This window comes from Triticum urartu, chromosome 1A (genome assembly GCF_056163025.1).
Source record: "Triticum urartu cultivar PI428250 chromosome 1A, HENAU_Tu73, whole genome shotgun sequence".
Lineage (NCBI taxonomy): Eukaryota > Viridiplantae > Streptophyta > Magnoliopsida > Poales > Poaceae > Triticum > Triticum urartu.
Window position 1 is genome coordinate 540,537,156 of NC_141873.1, and position 14,331 is coordinate 540,551,486.

General features: G+C 45.2%; 1 protein-coding gene, 1 long non-coding RNA gene and 1 pseudogene across 2 annotated transcripts; 1 reads left to right on the top strand and 2 right to left on the bottom strand.

Annotated features, from left to right (window-relative positions):
* The window catches only part of LOC147992385 (uncharacterized), a 65,437-nt pseudogene extending 61,382 nt beyond the window's left edge, over positions 1 to 4,055 (bottom strand).
* Positions 4,056 to 4,244: 189 nt separating this feature from the next.
* LOC147992387 (uncharacterized) lies at positions 4,245 to 5,633 on the top strand. Its single transcript, XM_087540331.1, has one exon. It carries the CDS (start codon positions 4,245 to 4,247, stop codon positions 5,631 to 5,633), a length of 1,389 nt encoding a protein of 462 aa, XP_087396457.1.
* A 4,741-nt stretch (positions 5,634 to 10,374) lies between these two features.
* On the bottom strand, positions 10,375 to 13,883 carry LOC125537949 (uncharacterized). The gene is made up of 3 exons (XR_007296149.2): positions 13,455 to 13,883; positions 12,270 to 12,475; positions 10,375 to 12,158 (listed from the first exon to the last, which is right to left on the bottom strand). It is a non-coding gene; the product is annotated as an uncharacterized LOC125537949 (long non-coding RNA).
* Between the last annotated feature and the right edge of the window lie 448 nt (positions 13,884 to 14,331).

The following is a 14,331-nucleotide window of genomic DNA, read 5'->3' on the forward strand; positions in this document are numbered from 1 at the left end:
CATTCAAACCATATCTTTCATTCGGTCACACTGCGACTTTATATTCATACAATCGAGATAAAGTATTAAACCCCCAAAGAACTAATTCCGGCGGCGGCAGACGCAGCGTGCCGAGCCGTCGTTGCCGTTATTGTCCTCCTGGACGCTGTTATTGAAGTCTTCAAGGCAGCACAAAATGTTCTTCCCTTGGAAATCAAATATCTTGTCGTCGTGTGATCGATGGGCAGGGCGCGGGAGGACGGCAACTCGCGGCGCTGCGAGGTGGCGGTCGACGGTGGCATCCCATGACCCAGAGGGAGGGTGCGCACGGGCACGAGCGCGGCGGGTGCATGGAAACGCACGAGGATCGGCGACACGAGCTCACGCGGGTCCGCGACGACCTCACTGACGCCCGCGGCTTCCAACTCTGCGATAGTTCTCGGCGACCAGCCCATCAATGCTACGGGGATGGTCGCTAGCACAAGCGTGGGGATGGGAGCTGGGACGGGCGCGGGGGCAGCAACCGTCGTGGCCAACTCGTTCAGGGTCATGTCCATGAGGCCCCATTCCTCCTTATTTCCTATCTCATCCGGCTCGGAGTCGATTTCACTAAACTGGAATACCAATGGCAGATGATCCTTCTGCGCCATGGCATTGGTGGAGGTCTTCAGGAGGGGAATGGAAGGCGAACAGTATGGCCGCCTGTATTAATCAGCGGCTCGGGCGCCATTAATGGAGAGGACGCGAGTAAGGCGGGCGGCCATGGAAGTCAAAGGGCTCGCTTCCCAATGAGCCTTCGCAGCGTTCAGGTCGTGTGCTTCTCGGTGAGCCTGCACATTGGAGGACAACTTGCATGCCTCCTGGTCAGCCTGTGCAGCGGACTGCGCTCGCACGCCTTCCATCTACTCAAGCAGCTGTCCGCACGGCACCTTCTAGCCATTAAAAGTGTGACGCGTGGCGTCACGTGAATGGTTAACAGCACACACACAATTTAAATTATATAAACGTTTGAGATGTTAAAGTGGCAACTATTTGTTTTAAAATGCCTTTGTTGGTTGTTATTCAAGTGCGTCTTCTCTTAAATTGGACACAAAAAATACCACAGCATGTCGGGTGCCATTCCATGAAGCATGCCAAGTTTGACGAATTTCAAACGAGTTTTAGATTTACTAGAATTTAAAAATAAAATATCTCACTATTTTGGTGTTTGAAATTTATTCTCATTTCTTGCATGAGACCTAAGCATGCATCCAAAGACACACATTTGAGTTTTCAACCTATTTTTCTGCATTGGAGCCTATGCATGTAGTTAAAATTTAAATTATACACATGAAATATCTAGAAAACTCAGTTAATATATAAAAATTTCCAAATGAACCCCAAAATTCCAATTTTTAACACACTTCTGTTGCTCTATGTTGACACTAGGAAAAATTGAAAACAAGAAGAGGCAACGAATATAGTTTCATCCATGAAGGATGCACATATATTCCCTACCAGAACCATGAGGGTTGTTGTGAGAAGTTCTGGTTTCTGAGAAGCTTATACCTAAACCTGCATCAAATGGGACAATTTTTTTATCACGGCATGTTGATGTCGTTCCATGAGAGCATGCCAAATTTCATGAATTTCAAACGAGTTTTGGATTTACTAGAATTTAAAAACCATGTATCTCAATGCTTGCGGACGAGCGACGATGGCAAGGTGTTTAACATTCATTCACATTTCTTGCAAGGGACCTAAGCATGCAACCAAGGACAGACATTTGATTTTTCAATCCATTTATATGCACAGGAGCATATGTTTGTAGTTCAAATTTGAATTATGCACATAAATGCATAGAAAACTTAGTTAATGTATAAAAATGTCCAAACAAATCCGGAAAAATTTCAAAAGTTAACACAACACTCATGTTGTTCTATGTTGACACAAGAAAAAATTTAAAAGTAAGAAGAGGCAACGAGTATGGTTTCGTGAGACCCTTGCCATCCTAGAACTTTCGATGGAACAGGCCCTTACCCTTCCTCGGTTCGGGTGGAGCCACCCTCCTTCCCCCGAAAATCAACACGGATGTTGGTATTGAAAGCATCCTAGAGAAAGGGGCATTTGGTGTTGCTCGTTCGTCGACAAGGTTTCTAGGGACTGGTGTAAGCCTCATGATGGTGTCACGGATCCTCTGATTGCCGAAGCGCTCTCTTTGCGTGATGGTGTTATTTTTGCAAAACCTAGAGGGCTTACCAACGTCGTCGTGGAGATGCACTGCTTCGAGGTAGTAGACCTCTGAAACACTCGCCACAACTCTCGTTTTGTTGTGGCACCTTTTATTTTTGCAAATTAGGGATTTATTTTCTAGTTTTAGCCCTTTTATTATTCAACATGTTCCTAAATCTTCTGATTTCCCGGCTCACAAGTGACCGATGTTTGAATTGATGATGTACCTCCTTTCCTGATCAGTAGCCTAATGACTGACTGTACTAAGTGTGTTTTCTTTAAATAAAGAACCCCAAACTCCAACACCAAAAAGAGAGAGAGATAGTATCCTACCAAGCATCATCTGTTGGTGTTCATTGGCTTCTCAGTGTATCCTAAGAGCATCTCCAACAGACGCTCTACGAAGCCGCACGCTAAATTGTTTTACAGTGCCAAAATAACATTTTAGTGCGTCGGGTGACCGAGTATCTCCAGCAGACGCCCAAAAATGTATTGCCCAGCTAGCAACAGTAGCATCTCCAACAGGCATCCAAAATTAACCACGCGCGCCCGTACCTAGGTCGCCGCCATGGTTATGGCCATGCCCCGCCGTCCGTGGCCGTGGCTGTGCTCCGCCCCACCATGGCCGACCGCCGACATGGCCGCGCTCCGCCCCGTCGTGGCCGCGCCGCCCGCCGCCGTGGCCGCGCTGCTCCTCGCCCCGCCACCGTCGTGGCCGTGACGGCACCCTGCCGCTCGTGGCCGTGGCCACGGTTCGCCCCGCTGTGGTCGTGGCCGCGCTCCTCCCCGCCCCGCCACCTCCGCGACCGTGGCCGCGCCGCTTGTTGCCGTGGCCAGGCTCCTCCCCGCCCCGCCGCTGTCGTGGCCGTGGCCGCGGTCCGTCCCGCCGTGGCAGCGCTGCCCGTGGTCGTGGCCATGCTCCTCCCTACCCAACCGCCATCGTGGCCGTGGCCGCGACCGCGCCCCGCCGCCCATGGCCGGCTGGCGGGCTGGCGCGCGCGCACGTGAGGAGGCCGGCGGCGGGCGCACGTGAGGAGGACGGCGGCGGGCACACGCGAGGAGGCCAACGGCAGCTGCGGGCGCACGGGACACTTTTCACGTGCGTGAGAAGTTCAGCGCGCTGGAGCTCAGGCGCTAAATATACGGTTTGCGATCCAATTTCGTCGGGCGCGCTAAACACTTTTTACAGCGTGCTCTATTATGTAGCGCCCGCTGAAGTGCTATTTTTAACTCCACACGCGTTAAACTTGTGAATTTTTGAGCACCGCGCTAATATTGAGCGTCTGTTGGAGATACTCTAAAGCTTCACATGACATAACTTTGGATAAATGATAATAAAATCATTTCATGATAAATAAAATTAGGAGTTGCCCTACTCAGTTCCCTTTTGGGCGTTGAACGCGGTGGCCAAGCGAACGGCGTCGATGACGAGCGCGGACTGCATGGTGGCCTCCAGTGCCGACCCGCCGCTGACGTTGGGCGAGCCGTCGTGGGGAACGACGTGGAAGGCGCGACGCCCCTGGAGTCCATGAGCTTCCGCACGGCGGATCGGCACTTGGTGGTGGACTGGTGGTGATGTCCTCCGTGAGCGAGTGTGCGCCGCGGACAGGGCGGATGAGCACGACGTCGACGCCGAAGATGAAGGCGCCGACGGGGGCGCAGCCGACGGCCACCTGGACCCAGCCGCCCGGCGCCACGCAGAGGTCGAGCACGGCGTGTGCCGCCGGGAGGAACAGGAAGCAGTCGTCGAGCTGCTGCAGCTTGAAGGCCGCGCGGCTCCGGTATCTCCTTGGGGCAAGGTGGTAGTACTCGTCCTGCGGCTGCTTCCCCTTGTCGTCGATGGGGTCGGCGCGGCAGTGCTCGGTTTCGGCACGCTAATTGGAGTCCGACTCAAACTCAGGCGTGTTCGTTCGCGTTGGGGCCCGTTTCGGTGCGGGATTCCCGTCAAATTCGGAACCAATCTATCCTTATATATACGTAGGGTAGTACTCGCGGTGCCCCGACTACACGCTTGACACAACACAAACCTACCCGATCCACAGCCGCTTCTGTCTATGGCGACGTCGACTCCGGCGCCGTGGTCAGAACTCCCGCAAGACATACTAGACCTCATCATCGACCGCCTCGTATCCTCCCCTCCACGGGGAGGCTTCTTCTCCTCGGCGTGGTCGCTAGTCCAAGGGCTCCTTGGTTCCTCCGCTAAACCCACTGACTTCAAGAAGGCGCGACGCGACCGTCATTGGGTCTCCGCCGATCGAGCTCGCTTCCGTGCGGTGTGCCGTTCGTGGCATCTGGCTATGCGCCGGCACATTTCGGCTTCACGGCAGCTTCCCTGGATTGTCATGTCAGACGGCTCGTTCTACAAACCTTCGGACCCTATTTGCACCTCGCCGCCCCGGCTCCCCACGTTGCCCAGCAACACAAGATGCATTGGCTCCACCGACAATTGGCTCGCCCTCGACTTCATCGACGCCAAGAAGATGCATAGCTACTCCTTGCACAATCCGTTCACTGGCATCACTGTGTCGCTTCCCGAGTTGGATGCTGTCATTGGCCAAGTTTCTGAGCTTTTCGAGGTCCGTAAAGTGCTCATGCGATCAACGCCTTTGGACATCGTCGCTGTCATGACCAACAACTGGAATCACCCCCTCATCTTAATCCGTCCAGGGAAAGGTGTGTGGTTGCCTGAGCCACAAAGTGCTCCTTTCGTGGACATCGTTGACATTGCTTTTCTTGGCGATAAATTATATGGAATCACCGAGGCGGAGGACCTTGTTTCTCTCCGTATAGAATTTAATAGTGATGGCATGCCCACCATTACTAGCACTGAGTGCCTCATTAGGCACCCATCGGGAAATTCAAGTCGCAGTGTGTGGCGCGAAGTTTACGATAACTTTGATTCCAGCAACAATGATAAGTGCGGTAAGGATGAGGTCACAAATAGTTTTGAGGACCATACCGAGGCAGTGAGCGAGGACTCTGAGGAGCGGGCCTTAGATGAACTTCGGAATAAAACTGGCGATGGCATGATTCTCGAGGGTGCTACATGGTTAGATGATGAGGTTCAACATGAACCCAAGGATATCATCACCGTCATTCGATACCTGATTGAGTCACATGGGAAACTGCTCATGGTGAAGAGACAATTGCATTGGCCTCAATATAGTATCAACTTCACTACCAAGGTGGAGGTTTACGAGATGGATGTCAACGATGAAGTGCACTGGGTGCCGGTTTCAGGTGGGCTAGGCAGCAAAGCACTTTTCATCAGCAGATTTTTCTGCAAGTCCATTCATACTTGTGAAGACGGAGACCATGATGCTCTTCATTTTATCGACAGTGGTGAAAAATACGATATGAAATCCCAAATTGTGAGCCCGAGCTGGAGAGATATTGATCTCTATAGGTCCACGTGGATATTTTCTCGGGAGCTAGTGGTTTGATAATCTTTGTAACAATATATCATCAGTTAGCTAGGTGATCCACCGGATCTTTTCTTAAAATCAGTGGTTTAATAATTTCTATAACACCATTTATTTATTTATTTATTTGTGAGAGGCGACAAGGCATCCTTTTATGCATGAAAAGTGTACACAGTACATACTCGACTTCCATTAGATCAATTTCCATGTTTCATGCAAAGTTGATACATTTCTCAAACGATCAACAGCCTAATGAGTTCTGATGAAATATACATGCCGCCCAGAAGCTATGTATGAACAAAATTGATGCATATATGTAACAATATAATTGGGTTCATCAGAACTAATTAATGTTTGTTTTTATGAAAAATAAACATTTGCATTTGTTCTTCAGTTAGTTGGGTTGTTAGATTGCTCCTTCTCTTTCTGTTGATTGATCATATGAACAAAAGAGCATATGGCAAAATTCTCTGCAATCCCTTGCTAGCATTTGTCTCTCTGAACTGTTTTTGACTTACAGTGTTGTTTTTTTTTAGAGAAAAAACATACAGTGTTGTTTGGCTCATTGCTCTGCTTCAAGCTCTCACTGATGGATTTGCAGTATGCTTGAACTTGGACGTGTCCAAACCAACAGAGTTGTGAATGAGCTCTGTTAACTATGCTATATATATTTGACCATTTCTAGACTGTCTCAGCTCATGCCATGAGCTAGGTAGCGTGTCACTGTATTGTGTATGTCTATTCCTTCTGCCCTTTTCCTATCTGTACATTTGGAGAAAAATGCACACGTGTTCTTTCTGCATTTGACAATTCCATTTAGGCGTAAAAACCTGGCTTTGTTTTGTTCCTTTTTGTTTTCTGTATAGTTTTTGCACTGACCAGTGAATTGTGATGTCCATGAATACTATTAAGGCCTTGTTGAACTTTGCCTTTTCCTATCTGTACATTTGGAGAATAAGGCATACATGTTGTCAGAGTGTTGCTTCCCAGGTGAGCTGAGGTGATAACTGAACCCTCTTATACTGTAGAACAGATTCAGTATTTGCCTATATTTTCATGAGCCCAAGGATAGTTTTTTTCATAGTGTTGTGGCTGTGGACAGTTGCCGAAAAAAGAAAAAGACGATGGATGAGACTACTGCAGCGAGATACATCGGCCAACCTTGTGTTAATTGCCTTTTTTATGCAAAACTAAAACAAGTCAAACTAAAATGCTTTGGTACATGAGATTGGCATATGAAGGATAACACTACAAGTTGGCACACCTAGCAATTGATTAATGCGTTTTGTTTTGTCTCTTTGCATAGTGCCCAGGTAGTGTTCATTAGTACTGCGGCAAATTATTTCCTGATATTCCTTATAATTACCGAGAAAGAAGAGATAGGACCAACGAAATTAGGTGCTTCTCTACCTCTCTATCACTCACATTTTATTTTCCTAACATGTGGATTTTGTAGGTGCTTCTCTACCTCTCTATCACTCACATTTTATTTTCCTAACATGTGGATTTTGTAAAGATGATATGTGTCGTTCCCTCCTCTCGTTTTAATTTCAGCATGCTTCTCTCCATGGTCGTCTCTATTTAGTATGTAGAGTTCAACTAAACCATAGCGAATGTGGAGGTTTATTTTTATCTATGTTTGTACCCATGCAAATCTTGAATTGTTTACTTTGATGGTTTATTGACCGTCAGAATATAGCGTGTTGTAATGCTCACAAAATTGAATAGAAGCCCTTCTGATGTCGAATTCAGATTAAATCTATAGACTAGCTCATTCAAGTATTATAGGGGAAACCAATTTTGGTTTTTTGTGTAAAAAATAGTCGGATAGTGATCTTAATCAAACATTTTTTTTTCATACAAGTCGCTGGTATAATTTGCACATGGCAAATAAATTTGTATCACTATCTATTTTATCAGGTAAAAACATTAACATATTACTAGCAAAAATGCCCGTGCGTTGCAACGGGAGAAAATTTAATTTCCCTAGCATAGACTAAGATATAAACCATTATTTAATTTATGATCCACGACAATTATTCCCAAGATGAAAAAGAATTATGCTTTCAATCATACTGTCTTTGCAAAATGATCACAGTTCAGTTTGCGGCTTCATAGTTTCATTCTCACCTCATGCCACAATCAAATGAGAAGAAAAAAATGTTTCGGAATAGGCCCATCTTGACCGACGTAGGGGGAAAATAGAAACGTATTATTTTTTGCTGCTCCACAATTGAATCGAAGAAAGAAAAAGTGTGGAGCAGCCTAGCTCGGCCCACACATGAGAGAAACATAAAAGGTGTGTGGTACATTGGTAGATAGATGACGGCCGAAACTATAACTGGACAGAAGAATTCTTCCTTCCTTTAATATTAGTATATATATAAAAGGGATTAGCGTAACAAAGTGACAGGAAATTTACATCGGGGCAAAATTTCAATGACCTCATCAAGGCGATGACGGAGTTTGCAACATCTCGTTCATGACCATGGATGGCACGGATCATGTTGTGTGCAGCCAACAACAACAGTCAAACCATCAACAAAATCTAGGAGGTTGACGACATCTTGATGAATATTGTTGTAAGTAATTGAAAATTTTCTTACAGGACACAATGATTATTTTTTGAATGGATGAAATTTTTTATAACTTACATTTTTTTAATAGGCACACATTGTTGGAATGGGTGAACATTTTTTGAAACTAATGAACAATTTTTGTTTGACGAACATTATTTTTTCATGGATGAAGATTTTGAATCAGCGAACTTTTTTTGAATCGATGAACTCTTTTGATATTCATGATCATTTTTTATTTTTGTGAACATTGTTTAAAAAATTCATGAACATGTTTTGAATTGCAGAATTTTGTTAAATTCATAAACATTTTACTACTTCTGGAATATTTTTCAAAAATCACATTTTCTTAATTTGGAACTTTTCTGAAATCCCAAATTATTTAAAGAAAAAGAAAAGAAAAAACGAAATAAGAAAATAGTGGTGTCCCTCCCGGCTCATGGGCCAGCCTAATAGGGCGCACGGTTTCTAAAACATTTTTTAGTATTCACACTTTCTCTTGAAATTTGAAACTATTTGAAATCCCAAATTATTTTAAATAAGGAAAAATAGAAAAATAGAAATAAGAAAAAGGGAAGCCCCGTCCCGCTAATGGGTCGGCCCAATAGGGCGCGCGAGGAGGAGCCTATAAAAGGAAATATTCCTTTGTGCTTTCGAACAACACTGTGGGTAGGTGGACTGGTTGTTCCATCTTTACCTAATACTCCCTCCATTCCATAATGTAGTGCTTCCTCTATCCTCGTGCTTCAACTTTGACCGTAAATTTAACTACCAAGACCGATTGCGGCGGGAGCAAAAGTTATATTAGTGAATTCGTATTCGAAAGAAGTTTTCAATTATACAATTTTTTATCCCGCCGCAGTCGGTCTCGTTGGTTAAATTTATGGTCAAAGTTAGACCTCGGAAAGCGCGGACGCACTATATTTTGGAACTGAGGGAGTAACTAGTAGAACGCCCGTGCGTTGCTACGGGCTATAATGCACATAAATAAATCAAAAAATTATTAAGGTCGTCTTTACGGTCAAAACTCATCTCTTCATCATACGTCTGGACGTGTTCGGATATCAAAAGGGTGTGCAGCAGGCTCCCAAAATTCAACCTTCTAGATAGTCCATGCTCCCCTAAATCTAGACCATATGTGAAGAAGAAATATAGTTGTCTAGAGACTATCTACATTGTCATCTCCAACGTGTGGGCTGAACATAAAAATCCCCCCTCCCCCCCCCCCCCCCCCCCCACGCAACCTTCCTTTTTCTTGTCGGACCCTCCCCTTCCTGCTCGATTTCCCGTTGTAGCGGAATATTTCTCGCTAGAAGCCTCTCATGTAGAACTGGATAATGTCCACCTCACATTCACCCTGGCCCCCTCTCTCCTTCACACCGTACTTTCCCAAGAACCGGCAAGGAGTACCTCACCGATCGTCCGGCTCGATCCCCTCCCCCTGTGTTCATGTCGATACGCCACCGCAATCAGGGGACAAGGCGTGCGCCGCCGTGACCTCCCCCCCCCCCCCCCCCCCCCCCCCGCGAGAAAAAGCTTAAAAAACAGATCTGATGTCTCTTGATTCCAGAGCCATTGGCATGTTGTAAAATATAATTGCATGTTGTGCATCACCAACGCTTGCAAGAAGCACCACTAATGCTGTAGCGGCCCACTTCTAATTTCGTTGTCTATATATGAGTATATCGTAAGCAAAAAAGGTGACATACATTTAAAAACATAACAGAGATAACCATAATGGTCTAGCTGAGGGTTGGACAAGAGATCCTGGAGCAACCCTAGTGCATGTTCCATTTGAAAACAAAATCATAACTATCTTATCAGACTACTTGCCAAGAAATTAATCATCTGCAATAAGAGAATTAGCGCAGAGAGTAACAGATGTATGGATGCTTTTGTCGAGATTTAGCTTAAAAACAAGTTAGAAGAGATATTATCAAAACACATACCGATCTTCATTGTAATTTCACATGTTATTCAATGGAGCCTATAAACAAAGGAAGAGATCTGCAAAATAGAAGGAACCACAAAATGCACAATTATATCACATCTCACAAGCGAGCACGTGAAAATCCAATGGGCTAAAACTATCAAGCAACATGGCAGAAAAAACTTTGACAATCCATGTGCTAAACTAATCAGAAGACATGCTAGCATATTACCTGCAGAAGTGGCTGTGGCACGTTGTATGAACAATCCGATAGCAGATAACCTAGAGTGCAATTAACGAAAATTTATAGTTATTCCAATTGCTTGATTGGCTCACCAATGAAAGCAACAATCTGCTCCCAGATCATAGCAGCAAGTTATTTAATATATCATGATAAAAGATCTAATAAAGTTGTGAAATCCTCAACAATCAAGGCTCCTTTCATATGCTACAACAGGACTCACTTATATTCAGTACCCACATTAGACAAAGAACTCGAGCACCTATTGGTCAAGAAGGAAGAATGCTACATTCATATTAATTCAACAAATCCAAAAGTTGAATTTCACATGTTATTCTTCTAAAGATCAACTTGCTCCATATAACTTATGAAGTGTAGACAAAGCTTGTAGTAGTGATTAATTCCATACCTGAGACATCCGAAAAGCATATGTTTGGGTTCTATGCATTGGAAATAGAAAGTTTGAGGACATCTAGAAGAATTTGTACTCCCTCCGTCCAAAAATACTCGTCATCAAAATGGATAAGGGATATATCTAGAACTAAAATACGTCTAGATACATCCCCTTTTATTCATCTTGATGACAAGTATTTCCGGACAGAGGGAGTATGTTGTTTGGAAGTAGTCCTGCATATTACAGAAGAGCCTCATGCTAATGCAACTGTAGTTTAGAAAACAGGGTCCTGGAGGCATGACGCAATAAAATGTAAAGCATAGAAACAAATTACAACATGGTAAAGAAACCAAGAGATTTTCCATGATTTTAAAAAAGTGTTAAGGGGCGACAGATGGTGTCGGCCTCGGCAGCCAGCAATCCAAAGGTGCAGCATGGTGGGGTAGGTGATGACGTGTGGCCTCAGCCAGCGTAGTGCAGCGGCCGATTGTAGTAGCAGCAGACGGATCTCTTGCCTTACCCGTAAAAGAAATGGCCATCATATTGACATCTAAACTGCACAACACTAAAATATGTGAGCCTGTGGAAAATAAGTGCAAGCAAAAGTATCAAGAACTTTGAAGTTTGCTGCAAGAAAATTGATAACATTAAATGCAAGTTCCTCTAGAAGGCTAGAAACGTGTTAAGTTTTGGATTGTTAATATCAAATGTAAAAGGTCCAAGAATATACACAACTGGGCACTGGCACCAAAAAAATTGGCATTATCTAAAAGAACGAAAAGATAAACATTGTAGGGAAAAGGGGATTTCTAATATCCTAATATTAGAAATATGAGGAACATTGATGCAATCCTCCAAAAACTGGTTGACACCAAATTTTCAACGGATGCATGTTTGACATGGAGACACCTTCGTTCCAATATGTTGGCAAAAAAAACGGCATAGTGGGAAAAATTGATCAGACTAAGGCAGAAGGATGCAGAGGCTGCTAAGTGATTCAGAAAAAAAATTATCCTCATTGAGGATTGCATACGTAACTGGATTGAGAGGATAGAGCACAAACGAGTGAAAACCAAGATTAAGAATTTAAGAACACAAATACTCCAAGAAAATGAACCAAAGCATGAGTAGATAGTTGATGCCCTGCTCGGCTTGGTCTATCTATTCACGCAAGAGATTATGAACATAGAAAAATTAAATTAGACCCAGAAAGTAAATTTGTTTTACTTTGCTTTAAAAAAAAATGTTATACTTCCCTAGATCTTAAGCACCCTGTTTTATCATGACCATCTCCTGTAAAATTCTGTGCTCCAGGTTCACCATGACATGACCCAATTAAAGCTCCTTCTTGTCCTTACTCTATTTCTTATCTGGCAAACCACCTCATCTCCCAACTGACTAATATCTGTAAACAATAGGCAGAACAAATTATCACCGCATGACACAGGCAGAAGAAAACACACAACTTAGTCCTAGTCGATGAAGATGCTAGATTTTTGCACAAGTGCCCACGTACCTTGGTGTAGAGTGGACATTGTCATACTTGAAGTGATGCCTGGATGGCATGCTTGCAGCTGCCCATGCAGCTCTGGCCACTGCTTGCGCCGCGCTCGCTGACGCTGCTCTGCCACTGCTGCAAGCACCAGCCGCACGCTCCGCCGCGAGCAGCCGACCAAGATGTTGCATCTTTGCACGAGTGCTGCGTTCAGGTGTGCAGTTCATCTAGTAAATTAAATACATATAAATTATCACTCAACAACATATGGGCAAAATTCATCCAGATTTGCTAGAACTCATCTAGATGAGATATAGTTTGGTCTCATTCATCTTTTATAGCCATTGGATGTGATGCTATAAGATGCTATAAGATGCGTGTGTGCTGACGTGGATGTTATATGTTCTTATTTTTCAAGTGAATGAGACCAAATTATATCTCATCTAGATGAGTTCTAGGTACTCCCAAATTCATCAGTTCGTATACTTGCAATGAAGATTCTGGGGTTTGAAACTATCTTGCCACTTCACACTAACGGCTGGGGAAAAAGAGAGTACCCATGCAAATTTTTAGTTCAAACTCATGATAGCAAAGAAACACCATGAAAGATAAAATAGGTTCATTATTTACCAGTTCAGGGCACGGCCATTTGTCTGTGAACAAAAAAAAATTTGGCTTCAGGCCGTTGTCGACCATGGTCGTGGGTATGCTCTAAATCCCTTATATCACCAAAACTGAGACATTAGCACCATTCTCGGATAGTCAGGGGCTGTTTGGATTGAGCCCCAGCTGGCCCTACCAATTCGTTGGCATGCCAAAATATTGGCGCACCATCCGGCCGCCCTGAGCTCGCCCATGAATTGGCAAGAAAATGAACTGCAGCAGCCCATGCAGTGTGGGCGTGCCAAATAGTTGACCATCAACCAAATAGATGCCCAGCCTTCAGTCAACGCCAATATTTTGGCTAGGCGTCTGCGGGCTTCAATCCAAACAGCCCCTCAATGACTCCGAAACTGTCAAAAAAGGGAAGACGTTCAAACAAATGTGTTTAGTCCCCCCTCCCTTTTGTTCTGCTTTTCCCTTCGATCTGTACAGATTCTTCCTCCCAATCTAAACCCCTCTTTCAATCTACTAAGCAGGAAGCCATTTGAAGTGCGAGGAGAGAGAGAGAGAGAGAGAGAGAGAGGGGGGGCTCCAGGATCATACCGAATTGCACCTCCTACCCAAGGCACACATATTCTAGGACATGCGCTGGGCCTCAATGGAGATCGTGGGATCAACAATTGCCCTCCATGATGTGTGCTTCTGGGCAGGCCTAGACCAAGGGACGACGGTCATCTCTCTTCCTCGGCGGAGAGCTCGGCCGCTCCCTATCTGTCTCCCGTCTGGCATAATGGATCGGGACGTCGGCGACAAGGCGGTGGCGAGCCTGGCGACCGCGGCGCGCTTACCGCGCGTTGGAGTGGATAGGTCGCGGACGATGGGGCAGGTGCTGGCGCTAGGAGATCCAGGCGGTGCTGCCGGCGGTCGACGCTGCCGCCACACTGAAGCCCCATCGGGCAAAGAAAGGTGAGGAGGCCAGGGATTGTGGGACGAGGGATGGGGCGTGCGTTGGGTCGTTTTTTTTCTGAGGGAGCGTTGGGTAGTTTTCTTCTTTGTTTTTTTTCTTGTATGCGTGGGGCGTCGACTTTCCACAGGAAAAATCGGTGGGAGGGGAGGGCTATCGACGGGGGCTGGTGGAGTACGAACGAACGAACCAACTATGTACGGACTGCTCCATTAGAAATTAGGAGTACTAGTAAGTGTGCCCGTGCGTTGCTACGGGTGATAGTGCAGTTAAACAAATGGCTTTTTTGGGATGAAAAGCATGGATAGTATCATGAAGTGACACTAAGACCTACAAATTTTTATTCAACCACCGATAGGGTAGGCGCATCAATCAATCCTGTTTCAGTTTGATATGTTGATGTCCAAGAGCAGAACTTTAGTTCGGGATTGCTCGGATCTGCTTCAACTCCATGCTTAACCAACTACGCGGATCGGAGGCCTCTCATAGTATAATTTGGTGAAGTTGCCGAAGCTT

What these genes read in the sequence shown, in the direction of transcription:
- LOC147992387 (XM_087540331.1), top strand. Translation starts at nt 4,245, where the DNA reads ATGGCGACGTCGACTCCGGCGCCGTGGTCAGAACTCCCGCAAGACATA.